This window comes from Amblyraja radiata, chromosome 29, assembly GCF_010909765.2.
Source record: "Amblyraja radiata isolate CabotCenter1 chromosome 29, sAmbRad1.1.pri, whole genome shotgun sequence".
In the NCBI taxonomy this organism is placed as follows: Eukaryota; Metazoa; Chordata; class Chondrichthyes; order Rajiformes; family Rajidae; genus Amblyraja; species Amblyraja radiata.
The window spans coordinates 22,741,941-22,757,485 of NC_045984.1; the positions used below are offsets into that span (position 1 = coordinate 22,741,941).

A 15,545-nucleotide genomic window follows, 5' to 3' on the forward strand; every position below is an offset into this window, starting at 1 on the left:
TTGGAGGAACGGAAGATTCCCAAAGCAAAATGGCATCTGTTCATTCCTCCACATATGCTGCCTGACCTGCTGAGTTCACACAAAGTTAATGCACCAGGGTAGGAGAAATCAAGAACCAGAGTGCGTTGGTTTACGATGAGAGGGAAAAGATTTAATAGGAACCCTTGGGGAAACTTTTTCACCACACAGGTGGTGGATATACGGAACAACCTGCCAGATGAAGCATTGGGAAGGAACTGCAGATGCTGGTTTAAACCGAAGATTGACACCAAAAGCTGGAGTAACTCAGCGGGACAGGCAGCATCTTTTGAGAGAAGGAATGGGCGAGACCGAAGAAAGGTGAAGTCTGAAGAAGGGTCTCGACCAGAAACGTCACCCATTCCTTCTCTCCAGAGAGGCTGTCTGTCCCGCTGAGTCACTCCAGCTTTTTGTGTCCATCTTCGGTTTATGTGTCTATGCCTATGCCAGATGAATTGGTTGAGGCGGGTACAATAACAGCAGATAAAAGACATTTGGACAGGTAAACGGATAGGAAAGACTTCGAGGAATACATCTGTTTCCATGCCATGATAAATAGAGCATAGTACAAAATAGGCTTCATGGTCGGCCCACAATATCTATGCCGACCAGGATGCCAATTTCAACTAAACCCATCTCTCTGCATATGGTCCATATGCCTCCATTCCTTGCCTACTCATGAACTTGTCCAAATGTATCCAAAACGTTACACTAGTATCTGCTTCATCACCTTCCCTCACACTATTACAGGCACCCTCGCAGTGAAAAACAGTATTGGCAAATCTCCTTTAAATGTCGTCCCTCCCACCTTAATCCTATGCTCGCCAGTATTTGATATTTCTACCCTGGGAAAAAGACAAACTATCTACCCTTTTTGCAGCTGTGCATAATTTTATATAAAAGCATCCATCCTGGTAAAGGTGTGAAAGGGCAAGAGCTTTACTACCGAAGGAATTGGGTGGCGAGACCCGACTTGGGCTGCAGTCTTGGGCTTTGGTGACAGTGACGGTTCCACGGCCGTGAGGTATCTCTGACCGTCTGCCGGCCAGAGATAGACACAAAAAGCTGGAGTTACTCAGCGGGTCAGACAGCATCGCTGGAGAAAAGGAATAGGTGCCGTTTCGGGTCATGGCCACATTTTTCTCGCAGGCCAGTGTGCATTTTCCCCTTCCGTGCTACCAACACATCTCATCTCTCCCTTTCGTGCGAATCCTCAATCTCTGATGTTCCAAAAAAAATCAAAAAAAAAATCCATATTTTTCCAACCGTTCCTTATAGTTGCTCTTCACTCCAGGCAACATCCCAGAGGCAAACCTCCAGTGCACTCTTCCCAAAACCGCCACATCGTTCCTGTAATGGGGAGACCTTTACCAGTCTTCAGACCTCAAGAAGGGTCTCGACCTGAAATGTCACCCATTCCTTCTCTCCAGAGATGTTTCCTGTCCCGTAGAGTCACACCAGCTTTGTGTCTACTTTACCAGTTACTCATATTGCTACTTTCGTGAAGCTTTGACTTGCAGCCAAGATCTCTCTATACATCAATGGTCTTAAGGATCCTGCCAATTCCTTTTATGTTTGACTTGCCAAAGTGAATTGGTTCCCTGTTGTCTGGATTGAATTCCATACGTCATTTACTTTCCTGCGGGTCTGAGAAAATTCGTCCCGAGAACTTCTACAGGTGGCGGGATGCGCCCCAGCCTAATATGGCAACACAGCCCAGTCCATCGCAGGCTCATCATTTCCTACCATCCAATCCATCGTTACGGTACGTTGCATCAGGCAGACTAGAAGTATTGTCAAGGATGTCTGCCACCCTGGCCATTCCCTTTCTCTCTTCCAACTTCTGGGAAAAGATACAGGAGCAGGAAGTTCAGAAATAACAGCTTCTTCCCCACTGCTACTCAACTCCTGAATAGATCACCTCTTTCAGACCATCTTACCGAAGGTGCTGCCACATACTCCCTCAACCTCATTGAGTTCTTCCGTTACTGGATTTTAATATTCTTTTGTACTACTTTGATTTTGCATTATAAATCTTACACCATACTGCTGTATGCCCTCAATATATTAATTGACGTACGTATCCTTACCGTATGTATATTGCTACTGTGAGCTTCATTGGAGCAAAGAATTTCATTGCAAACTCGTGCATATGACGACAAACTATATTTCTCCACCCACATGCCAACTCCAATCACAAATCTATATCCATCTGCGAACTTCACTCTGCCCAACCATCAATCTTTATGGCGCATGCAAAACTATCAAAGAGAGACAGTGCTGGAGTAACTCAGCGGGTCAGGCAGCATCTCTGAAGAGAAAAGATGGGCGACGTACTGAGGCCACTTCACCAATTCAGGTGTAACCAGAGACCCCCAGTCTGAATAAGCCCCCTCTGCCACGACCTCTTCTTCTACCGCCAAGCCAAGTTTGAAGACAGTCGACCAAGTCAATGTGGATCCCATGCGACTTAATCTTCTGGATCAGTTTAAAAAAACTGTTTCCGTTCATAAAATGCTTCAATGTGGATGGCAATAAGCATAATTAGAAGCAAAATATTTTCGAACCACAATGCATTTTCCAAAACCTATTTTCCTCTCTCCCCCCCCCCCCCCCCCCTCCATTAGCAATGGGGTAAAATAGAACAGGTTCCAGACCTGAATATTAATCTAGCAAAACTGACTTTTTTATAATCTGATTAAATAGCAAGCATCATGATGGGAATTGAATGATGCACATTTAATAACTCTGCCATCTGTCCATTTCTGGCATCTTTCCAGCTTTGAACACAGCTGTGCAGGAGGTATGCATGCATCAGATTCTAAACAAACTTGATGAGGCTAGCAAGTCTTCAACTTCCAGCAGCAAAATTAGTGAAAGGCTTCAACTAAATTATTATTTTTCCTCATTAAATTAGGCTTTTGTTTTTCCAAGAGGGATCAAACAGAAACTTGGTTACAACGAGAGGATGATAACAATTATTTTATTGGATACCGGGAAAGCCATAATGTGTACTATTGGAGTTCCACCACGTTCTACTGATTGGAGACAAGGAACTGCAGATGCTCAAGTGAGGTGGTGCTGGAGAAACTCAGCACATCAGGCAGCATCTTTGGAGGGAATGGATAGACGGGTTTGGGTTGGGAACCTTCTTCGGACTGGTAGTTGTGGGGGAAGGAGAGAAAGCTGGAAAGGGACATTGTGGTGGGACAAAATCCGGCAAGTAATAGGTGAGGGGGGCAGACAAGTGAAGAGGTGGGGTTGAATGTCAGATGGGTAGACTACCTCCAGAGTGGAGAATACAAACATGCAAGGGCAGTTTGAGGTTGAGAAGGTGGTGGTGTGGACGCCTTTGAAGAGTATTATGGTGGGCAAGTCTTCAGGGCCTGATGGGATCTACCCCAGTTCAATTAGGGAGGCAAGAAGAGAGTGCATGGTTTTGACAAGGACTTGTTTCTTCTCTAGCCACAGGCTAGGTCCCAAAGAACTAGAGGCAAGCCAACACTGTTCCTTTGTTTAATTATGGACGTAGAGAGAATCCAGGGAACTATTACATGCAGAGCGTTACATCAGAGGTAGGAACACTATTGGAGAGAAGTCTTCGAGATAGGATTTACTCCCATTTGGAAGAGAATAGGCCAATTAGGGACAGCCAGCACGGCGTTGTACATGCCAGTTTGTGTCTTACTAACATGATTGAGTTTTTCTTTTGAGGAACTGACGAAGAAGATTGATGAAGGTGGGGTGGTGGATGTTGGATTTTAGTAAGGCTTTTTGATAAGGTCCCTCATGGTAGACTGATCCATAAGATAGAGATGTACGGGATTAACAATGAATGGTCGTATGTATTCAGAACAGTTTAACTTGGTATAAGTGTAAATTGTCCCTAGTGTGTAGGATAGTTAATGTGCGGGGATCATTGGTCGGTGCAGACTCAGTGGGCCGTAAGGGCCTGTTTCCATGTTGTATCTCTAAACTAATCGAAAATTGGTTGACAATCAGGAAACGGTATAAATAAGCGGGTCTTTTTCAGTAAGGCAGTTTCGTAGGGAATTGGTGCCTGCCCCAGCTATTGATAATTATAATATAATATATAATTATAAATCATTGTTAAGTACATCTTAAGTACTTATGATTTATATAGGAGTGGAATGCCTGAGCCACTAGGCTCCTTGGTGTTGTTTTACTGATTCTTAATGTTCCTATCAAGTTCATAAAATGGCAGAAATTACATCATTTAAACCGTGCCCATCTAAGCCAAAGGGGCCAATGCAGGTAATCTCATTTCCAACTTCTTCATCTGTCACACCTTGACCAGATTTTTTTACCAATATTAGGATTAGACCAAATCAGATGATGGGCATAATTTGATCTGCTTGTGATTCACAAGCAGATCAAATTTTGCCCATTATCTGATTTGGTGTAACCCCAATATTGGTAAAAATCTGGTCATAATTTTTAAAGGCTCCAAATTCATATAACTTCCCTGGTTTATTCCACCGATGATGTGTCCTTTCCGGATGTAGGTCATAGAACAGAACAGGTGCAGGTCCTTCAGCCCACAATGTCCTGGCTGAACACAATGCCACATTAACCTAATCTCTACTGTCTACAAGTGATAGATACGATTGCCAAACATGAACACGATGGGCTGAAGGGCCTCTGTTTGTGCTGAAGATTTCTACGATGCGAGTGCAGTTGACTTTAACTCGATTCGCTCAACACTACTGCATGTATTAATAATGTTTCTTTCTACTTGGACAGCACTGAATTTGAGTTCAGAGAAAACAAGTCAATTTTTGCAAGGAGAAATCAAGCAGAAAAATTTGAAAATTACACTTGGCCAAGTAACGCCTGGAAATTCCTAACAAAACAAGATAACCTTCATACCAAAATATCAGCACTCTCCCTCCACCAATGACCAAGCGTATTCAACCATACACAAAGATGATATTTCACACCGATAGATCAGAAATGTGATGCTACTTTTAAACACAAAAAAGCCAAAGTTGATAAATGCTCTGTATACATGAAGCACCATTGTTGTACAGCTTGGAATATCATGTTAATGCATACACCAGGGACTGATAATGAAAGATAATCTCGCTTCTATCCTGCTCAACTGTGTCACTGGAGAACAGCACAAAACAATACCTGAACTGTAACTGCACGTCAGTCCACCTTAATTGTCATTTCACTCCGTTATCAAGTAAACACGAGCCTGCATGCACTTTTGCTGGAGATGGGGGGGGGGGGGGGGGGGGGATATAGAAACAGGGTCCCAAGGGCACCGCAACACCACATGGCATACACAAAACACTCATTAATGCTGGAACAGTTAGGTGAAACTTCTCGTGCTAACCATTTAATATTTGACGTGTACAATTTACTGATGGGGTTTCTTTATTCACTTAGGCTGCAAATGTCTCATACAGTTTTACAAGTAGAAACTAATTTATTCTTGCCGTATCCTAACCGCATAATAATTAAAAACTAGGTGAGTGGTTAATAAGGTGTAACCTGCAAGGACCAGTGAGATAGGTGGTGCGTTTAGTCTCGGAAACAAGAACAGCAGATTCTGGTTTACACAAAATTAAAACTGAATACTGTAGTAACACAGCATTTGTTTTGTGTGTTTAGTTTCATGAGCTATTTTTCTGGAGGGTGAAGAAGAGACTGCAGATGCTGTTATATGGAGCAAAAAAACAGAGCACTGGATGAACTCAGTGGTCAGGCAGCATCCGTGCAGGCAGTGGGATGGCCGATGATTCGGGGCATAGAAACATAGAAAATAGGTGCAGCAGTAGGCCATTTGGCCCATCGAGCCAGCACTGCCATTCAATATGGTCATGGCTGATCATCCAGAATCAGTATCCTTCGGTATTGGTCGAGACCTTGCCTTTTATCTGGTTAGCTTGGACTCAGTGGGGCTTAAATGCTCCCATCAATGCTTAAAATGTGCACGTTTAATTCAGAATCTGATTTCCGTGTTAAACATATCAGCAGTTGCTAACCTGCATTATACACCAGTTTGTGTTCAAATCACATCGTTAACAATTCCTTTCTTCAAGACAAATCTGAATTACATTTTTATTTGTGAATACTGGACGCAGCACAAAATTCACACTGCCAAAGAAGACTGGAGGAGGCAATGTCAGTGGATATATTTAAAGCAGAGATAGATAGATTATTGATTAGGACGGGTGTCAGAGGTTATGGGGGAATGGGTTTAGGAGGGAGAGATAGATCAGCCTTGATTGAATAGCGGAGTAGACTTGATGGGCCGAATGCCCAAATTCTACTCCTATCTCTTATGATTTTTCCTGGAGCTTGTAGAATATTACAGCTCAGGAACAGGCCCTTCGCCCACATTGTCTGTGCTTAACATGATGGCAAGATAAACTAATCTCCTCTCCTCCTTGGTGTCAGGAAGGAGTATGGGGTTAAGAGGGATAGATCAGCCATGATTGAATGGTGGAGTAGACTTGTTGGGCCGAATGGCCTAATTCTACTATTTAAAAAAAAATATAACCCATCCAATCCCTGCATATCCATCCTCGTACAAAACCTCAAACACCACTATCGCACCTGTCGCCACCACTGGCTGAGTGTTCCAGACCCACCACCCTCCATGTATATAAAAAAACGTGTCCCACGCATCTCCTTTAAACTTTGCACCTTGCTGAAGGAAAAATGACCCCGTGTGGTTCCACCGAACCAGTTCCACTGTTCTGTGAGCAGAAATTATGATGGTTTTCCACTTCCCAACTCGTGCTACAGCTGTTGATAAAAAAGGTTCTAACACAGCAATACAAAGGCAAACCACAAAGTGACCTTTCAATTAAACTCTGCAAGGTTTAATTTCTCCAGATATTACCAATGCCTGGGAAAACGGAGCTCAACAGGATAAACTATGAACTTGCAAATATTCTCTGAAATGGTACTGACTGCTTCATTTTTAAGAGGTCAGTCACCTTGGGAAAGAAAGTAATGAGTGTGAAGAAAAATGTCAAGCAGCGCAAGGCAAATTAACGATAAAAGCCAGGCTGTGAACAACTTCCACTCAATATACAACATGCTCTATTATCTTGGTCTTAGCATAAATTCCTTCCACCGTTCATTCCAAAAACAACCAAGTGCTTAGTTAAACTGGTTAGTTTTCATCTACTTTCTGCATCACAGGTGATGATATAGCACTGATTTTATGCACGCATAGCAGACGCAAGGGAATTACAGAAAAGCCTAAACAAACATTGACCAATACAGCACAAGAACAGGCCCTTCGGCCCAAAATGTCCATGCCGAACAAGCCAAGTAAAGCATGAACAGATGATAGAAACATAGAAAAATAGGTGCAGGAGTAGGCCATTCGGCCCTTCTAGCCAGCACCGCCATTCAATATGATCATGGCTGATCATGCAAAATCAGTACCCTGTTCCTGCTTTCTTTCCATATCCCTTGATTCAGGTAGCCCTAAGAGCTATATCCAACTCTCGATTACATCCAGAGAGTTTCTCTCCCAATGTTTCGGGTTGGGACCCTGAAGGGTCTCTACCCAAAATGTCATCTATTTATGTCCTTCGAGGATGCTGCCTGACCTGCTGAGTTACTCCAACATTGTGTGTCTCCCCTTGGAAATTTGCCTCTCTCGCATTAAAGCTCAGCCTTTTAATCCTTGACATTTCCAACATGGGGAAAAAAGTTCCATGTACCCTACATCACTCCTAATTTTATACACTTACATCAGGCCTCCCTCAACCTCTGATGCTCAAGAGAAAACAATTCAAGATTGTCAACCTCGTCATGTAGGCAATACCCTGTAATTCAGGCAGCATCCTGGAAGGCTCGTCTGGCCCCTCTCCAAATCCTCCTCGTCCTTCCTGCAACCAGAACTGCACACAATATCCCAAACGCAGCCTAATCAAAGTTCTATAAAGCTGCAACACGACTTAGAACAAGAGAAAATAGGTGCAGGAGGAGGCCATTCGGCCCTTTGAGCCAGTACCGCCATTCATTGTGATCATGGCTGATTCATTGTGATCAGTGTTGCCACTTTTAGGGAGCTGTGGACCCCACGATCTCTTTTGTACATCAACGTTGTTGAGCTTTCTTAAAACCAAAACCGACTAGAGAAATTATGACACGCAGCAAGCACCAGCAATCTGGCGGAAAACAGTCAGAAGATCAGCAGGCATCACTGAAGGCATCCAACAAAAGTAGTGGCAGTGATGATGGTTATAGAGAAGGTATCCAATTTGTCTCATCTCCTCAAACCCTGCAACATGCTCGGCTGACAAGTATTTCTCCAAATAATTTTCAAAAATAATTACTGAATTTGCGTCTACCACCTTTTCCAGGGGAATGCATTCCAATCAGCCAGTCCTGTAAAATAAACCCACCTTTGTGTAGGAAGGAACTGCAGATGCCGATTTAAATCAAAGATAGATACAAAATGTTGGAGTAACTCAGCGGGACAGGCAGCATCTCTGGAGAGAAGGAATGGGTGACATTTAGGGTCGAGGCTCTTCTTCAGACTGAAGTCAGGGGAGTGGTACACAGATTAAGAAGTGTATAGATAAGTGTAAGGTGTGAAAACAGGACAAAGGGAATGGAGATCAAGGAAAATGTAGAATAGATCATTGTTAGTTGGGAGAAGGTGACAACAAAGCAAACAGAGATAAAATGCAGTCGGTGACAGTAAGACTGGTCAGAGAACTGGGATAGGGGAGGGGATGGAGAGAGAGGGAATGCAGGTGTTACTTGAAGTTAGAGAAGTCAATGTTCATACTGCTGCCCAAGCGAAATATGAAGTGCTGTTCCTCCAATTTGCACTGGGCCTCACTGACAATGGAGGAGGCCCAGGACAGAAAGGTCAGTGTGGGAATGGGAGGGGGAGTTGAATTCACCTTTCCTCTGTTTCACTTTACTAGTCATCTTAAAATAAACCATCACGATAGATGGTTGTGTCACTGATCCAGTGGCATAAATCTGTCTCCCAGGGTCATCAACTTGTCATGGTAGTGAAGCTTGCATGGGCCCTAAATCACGACATGGAAACCGCCTGGAGCTGTGCGGGTAGTTCGAGGGAAGGGTCCATGACAAAGCGCGGCCTAAGGAGACACCCCCTCAATGGCGGAGCAGGCGGAGGATGGTGGCTGACCAAAGGGTGGAGCACCACCAAGGGTGGAGCACCACCAAGGCTGAAGCATAAGGTGGCTGCAGCAGGGAGAGACTCCCAACCGTGGTAGAGTCCGTGCCACTGGACCCAGGTCTGTCTCTGTCAATGCTGACTGCGCTCTTTGCTCCCTATGTTAAACATGCCGCACACCTTAAGGGATGTACCCCCTGCAAAGTCTATGTCTCCAGGATTGGACTCTTCACCCATCCCAAGACCAACAGAAAGGACCCACCAGGAGATCAATCACACCCCAGAGTGATCACCGGTGAGTATAATTCATTGCCATGAAAATGCAAGTTTAGTTTCGAGACAGCGTGGAAACAGGCCCTTTGACCCACCAAGTCCACACCAACCAGCGATCACCCATTTAGACTAGTTCTATCCTATACACTGGGGACAATTTACAGAAGCCAATTAACCTACAAAGTTGTACGTCTTTGGAGTGTGGGAGGAAGCTGGTGCACACTGAGTAAACCCACGTGGTCACAGGGAGAACATGCCAACTCCGTGCAGACAGCACCCGCGAACAGGTTCAAACCAAGGTCTCTGGCGCTGTAAGGCAGCACCACCACTGTTGCTCCACTGTGCCGACAATATTACCGATTCTACAAAATATCTGATGTAATGATGTTCAGACCAACTCTTGCCTACCTATTTCCATCAACTTATATTACATCTCATAAATAAACTTTTCCCCAATGTCTCACCCATTTGTGATAAATGTCAGTTACAAGAAGCTACCATAGCGCACTCTTTTGTTTTTTGTATAAAAATCCAAAAATTCTGGAACGAAATATTTGAAATCTTCACAAAATTATTTAAAATAAAACTTGTCCCAAAAGCAGAATGGATCATTTTTGGAATAGCGGAAGGTAACCCCGAATTAAACGTGTTTCAAAAGAACTTACTTAATTACGGGCGAATAATGGGAAAAAAGCTTATACTCAAATTTTGGAAAAATGCTCCAATACCAACAATAAAAAATGTGGATTTCAAACATGTTCGAAACACTACACTTGGAAGAGATGAGACTCCTCCTAGAAGGCAAAGCAGACCACTTCCAAAAGACGTGGTCTGCATTTATGGAACTATTACAAGCATAAGGTGCAATAGTAATTTAAAATATCAATGGTACCAGGATCTGGTAACAGGGGGTATAAAATAAATTTAAAAAAAAACACTTGGTATATCCTTTTTTGCGGAATTTTGTGTCACAATAGAGCGCTTGTTTTTCCTTTTTTTTTCTTTTCTTTCTAGGGTCTTATTTCCTTTCTTTACTTCCTTCTCTAACTTCTTCCCTAAGGGGCTTTCTTTTCCCAACACTTTCCTGCACCTTCACGATTCTTGCTCACTTTCTTTACTTCTTTTATTTCTACCTTTTTTAAAGCTCAAAAACGAAGTGGTACAACAAATGTAATAAGATATATCTGATGTGTATTACTGTAATTTACTGTACTTCTAAAAAAAAAAAAAATTTAAAAAAATAAAAAAACATATTACATCTCTCCTGCAATGCAGCAAAACATAAACAAAACAGAATTCTACCGAAGCTTCTGCAGCTTTTTTGAAAGATAGAGCGCGTTGTTTTTTTTTTTTAAATGCACAGTGAGTTTGTTTAAAGTCTTATTTAGAATATTCATAAACCAAAATTCGACACTGCTTAAAAACAGCAATTGTCAAGAGGTCAGGGTACTAAATTCCCAAATCAATACCCCAAAACAACACAAAACCAAAAGAATCTTTGCTCGCCTCCCGAGACATGTTCGAATCACAACCCACAGTTCAGTTTCTGGTCTCCAGAGTCAGTCTGCTAATGCAGCTTTTAGTAGTATCTCGGCTCCCACGAGTGTACTCCTGTATCCACGTTTCAAGGTAGCAGTGCTTTAGAAGTTTATCTGAACAAACACGCATTCACCTCGCAAGGGCAGCTACCATTCACAATGTTAAGATTTTCCCCATTCTCTTTACTTCAACTGAGCACCAAACAAACCAGGCACTTTGCAGAACCTCTCTCCAGCTCAATGCAGCTTAACTAATCTTCAGAGTGCCATTAATTTCCATCTGCCTTCTTATTAACATTGCAGTCTTGATACTACAACCCAATATAGTGAAACAAACTTATTTCGTGACCATTAATGTATGTAGTCTGCAAACAAACACCAGAACATTTGAAACATCATCTTGTTTTTTTTAAATAAACTTGCCTGTAGAACTCAGTATTGCAAGTGGTTATGGAGTCTGTCCAAAGCAAGCGTTGTCTGCGAAGGGCGCTCAGCATCGCCAAGGACTGCTCTCACCCCAACCACAGACTGTTTACCCTCCTACCATCCGGGAGGCGCTACAGGTCTCTCCGTTGCCGGACCAGCAGGTCCAGGAACAGCTTCTTCCCTGCGGCTGTTACACTACTCAACACTGTACCTCGGTGATTACCAATCACCCCCCCCCGAACACTCCTCCCACCAGGAAAAAAAAACTATGACTGTATGCACGTAAATAGATTTATTTATTGCTCATATTTATGTCGCTCTTCTAGGGAGATGCTAACTGCATTTTTGTTGTCTCTGTACTGTACACTGCACAATGACAATAAAGTTGAATCTGAATCTGAAATAGTGAAAGGCTTGTGGCAGCTTGCAAACAAATTAGATACTTTCAACTCAAAAATGAGTAGTTCTTATTTAAACAATTAACTAAATACTTACCGAAGAAGGCAAACCAGGAGGCACCTTTCGTACTTTCTTGGGCTGGGGTTCTGAGGAACAAATGCAAATTAGGATTCAAAATTATTAAGTCAATTTAATTATTTTTTTTTAATAAAACAAGAAAAATGAATTTAGAAAATCCATTGTTGAATGAGAGATGTGAAAGCAAAAGAGAGAATCAGATGCTGGGTTATCCATGCATCAGAGGACAGAGAAATAAGCATAAGAAATAAAATACACCATTTCAAAATCAGCAAGATTTAAAACTATATAAAGTTAACAGAAAAGTGTTCCACAGAGGATAGATCCTTAGGAGTGATTACAAGGCAATCTGATCAAGGAGCTTAGATGATAAACCTCAAACAAGTATGAAGCATCACCAAAAATAAAACTGATCGTTTTATCATAACCATTTATGCAAGCAGACAAAACTAGAAAGATGGATGAAAGCTAATAAAACATAAAGTGATAGGGTCGGAACACGAACAACACGAAGAGGAGACAACCACTCGGGAATGTTACCTAGATTGCTTGGTTCTTGCACTGGCCTTCTGCGAGGATTGCTGGCAAAGGGGTAATACTGGGACCCAGGTTTGATGCCAGTTGGTGACATTGTTCCCGAATTGGCCATTCCCATTTCTGAATTCAGAAAAGTTCCCTGCATCGTTGAATAAGCAAAGGCACAATTAGCTCAACCATCCTGGGTTATACAGTCAAGAGAGAGTCAAAAGTCAAGGGCGTTTAATTGTCATAGGAACCAAAAACAGAACAATGAAATCCTTACATGCAACAGCATAACAGGTCTGTAGACTCATAGAATACACAATTAAAAAAAAAGTTCAGTCATTTATTTAAAAAAAAAACGTTATTAGTGCAGAACCCCAAGAACAGTAAAGATTAAAACTGTTGCAACTATTTTAACATCCAACCGATCCAATTTTTAGTCTTTTTATAATCACCCATTCTAAAAGTTGATGCACCAAAACTGACCTTAAAAACCCAGGTCTGGAGATTCTAGACCACCATGGAATTTGGGAGTTTCAGTAGGGTGGCGATCACCATTCTGGTCATGAAATGTTAGAGTAACAGTGGGTCAGGCAGCATCTCTGGAGGACACAGGCAATGTTCTAGGTTGGGATCTTTCTTCAGAATGTCCGCAAACATCACCTATCCATTCTTAGAGGTTGCCTGTCCTGCTGAATTAATCCAGCACTTTGTGTTTTGCAAAATATTCCAGGGTCTGCAGTTCCCTGTGTTTCCATTATGGTCGTGCTGTCTTCCTGAAAATTTCTCTTGCACAAGACGCGTGATGCATTCTTAATTGAAAATAGACAGCCCAGAATCTGACAACGAGCCATCAGCAGCCAGATCTGGAGGGTGGCAGTAGTATATTCATTTGAGCCAACGTTATGCATTTCAAGATGGTTTGGCAAGATGCTGCAACGCTCCACGGACAAGGGCATCACAGGAAAATGTAGACGCATTATAGGTTAATTGGCCTCTAACAATGTCCCTAGTGTGTAGGGAGTGAATGAGAAAATTGGATAAAGCAGAACTAGTGTGAACTGGTGATCGATGATTGTATTGGGCTGAAGAGCCAGTTTTCAGGCAGTATCTTTAAACTAAATAAAACTAAAATGCTGGGATCTTGAGCAAAACAAAGCGCCAGAGGAACTCAGCAGGTCAGGCAGCATCTGTGGAGGGAATGGACAGGTGATATTTCGGGTTGGAATGTTTTCATGGGTGAGGTGTGTTCGTGGCAAGGATGAGTGGTTGGTTGGGGGGGGGGGGGGGAACTTGGGGATAAAGGGCTCCACTAGAGTTGGAGAGCTGCAGGGACTGGTGCAACATTGGAATGATGGTGGTGGTGCAGTGAAAGGAACCACTGATAGGTAATTAGATGATTAATCTGACAAGGGTGCCAGTCCGACATTACACTGGGAAGACTTAATGGTCCCAGAGGTTCCCCAACAAATCACTGTTTTTCCAACAAGTCTCTTTCACAATACTCTAGAAGTAACAGTTGGGTTAGTACATGGATAGGAAAGATTTAGAGGGGACATGTCCAATCGCAGCCAAGTGGGACTAGCGTTGATGGGGCATCTTGATCAGCATGGGCAGGTTGGGGGCGAAGGGCCTGTTTCATGCTGTATGACAATGATTCAGTCACACCAGGAACAATGTCATCAATGCAACACGATGAAGGGGTCTCATCGGTTTTGAAGGGATGCCAAGGGTCTTGAACACCAATTTCACTCCAAGACAGAAAAAAAATGACATTCTGCATCGAAAGCCAGTACAATTTCATTAAGGCATTGTCAATGCAATAACTGCAACTTAATGTTTTATACACAATTCAGATTTTTTTTTTAATGGATGAAGTCATATCGTTGAATAGCCAACAACCACATTTCTGAGTACTTGATTGTGTTTCAAGCACTGCTGCATTAATTGAGATTTCATTTGCTTGTCAGCAAACTGGTAAAAAGTATAATTGTCTAATCTTTGCAAAGCAAACAGTTTCAGCATCTTTGCACAATAAGAGCAAGAATGTGGTTCATGTTCAGAAGTGATAGAAGCAGAATTAGGCCATTCAGCTCATTAAATCTACTCTGCCATTCACTCATGGCTGTTCTAACTCTCCCTCCCAACCCCATTCTCCTGCCTTTTCCCCATAACCCCCGACACCCGTACTAATTAAGAATCTATCTACCTCTGCCTTAAAAATATCCATTGACTTGGCCTCCAGTCTTCTGTGACAATGAATTCCACCTCTGAAATTCCTCATAATCTCCTTCCTTAAGGAACCATGTTGTAAAGGTTGACAGGGAAATGAATGGGCAAGGCAACAGGATAACTCAGTAACAGTTCTCAATGTAAACACACGAACAGAAAACTTCACTTGTTAGCTCAAAGTTTTAATAGTAACAAAATTTGAATTTTGTCAGGGGTTTATAACAATTCACAAAAAGACCCCTACTTACAGAATTAAATAACTTTTAGAACTGTATAAATACCCGAGTGCACTAATTAAAATTTGATCTACAACTCTAATCAATTTTGTGTGTTGAGAAAATTGCAATTTTCCCCCAAACTATTAAGATTTCAAAATTAAATGCTCAGCAAACAGGAAGGTTGTGCTTTATTGGAACATCAACAGAACAATAAAATTGATTGATAACCTTAAACAAGTGCAGAGCAACTAAACTGATGTTAAATGAGAATTGCCAACAATTTCCCCAGTACCTGCAGAAGAATACTAATAGGCTGTCTGGAAATTTAGAAGCATCTGCTACTCTATCAGTTTCACACAAGGAAGAAGCAAAATTGGGAGAAAAAACCAACAGCTGGTAAAAACCTTTTATGAAAGGTAACATAGTTGGGCAGGAAGGGCAAAGCAATTATTAAAGTTAAAAAGATTGTTGCTGTTAAATGCTCAGAAAATCAATTAAAACAAAAATGAGAGATGTTTCAGTTACATAGAGCACTGGTAAGATTATTTCAGTGTACAGCACTGGTCTCTTACACAAGGATGTGCATAGATTTGAAGTTCAGAGAACGTTTACCAAACCAATACCCAGCAAGAACAGCTGTCACACGAGGAAAGGATGGACCGGCCAGGCTTATAGCACTGGAGTTTTTAAAAG

General features: G+C 42.2%; 1 protein-coding gene across 9 annotated transcripts in view; it reads right to left on the minus strand.

Annotated features, from left to right (window-relative positions):
* LOC116989471 (transcription factor 12-like) overlaps positions 1 to 15,545 on the minus strand; it is a 133,516-nt gene that overhangs the window by 46,193 nt on the left and 71,778 nt on the right. For all 9 annotated transcript variants that reach the window (XM_033046883.1, XM_033046879.1, XM_033046884.1 and 6 more), the window contains exons 7-8: positions 12,421 to 12,556; positions 11,899 to 11,948 (exon numbers count right to left, since the gene is read on the minus strand). In XM_033046883.1, the coding sequence (XP_032902774.1) occupies positions 11,899 to 11,948; positions 12,421 to 12,556 (186 nt within the window). The remainder of the gene's footprint in view (positions 1 to 11,898; positions 11,949 to 12,420; positions 12,557 to 15,545) is intronic.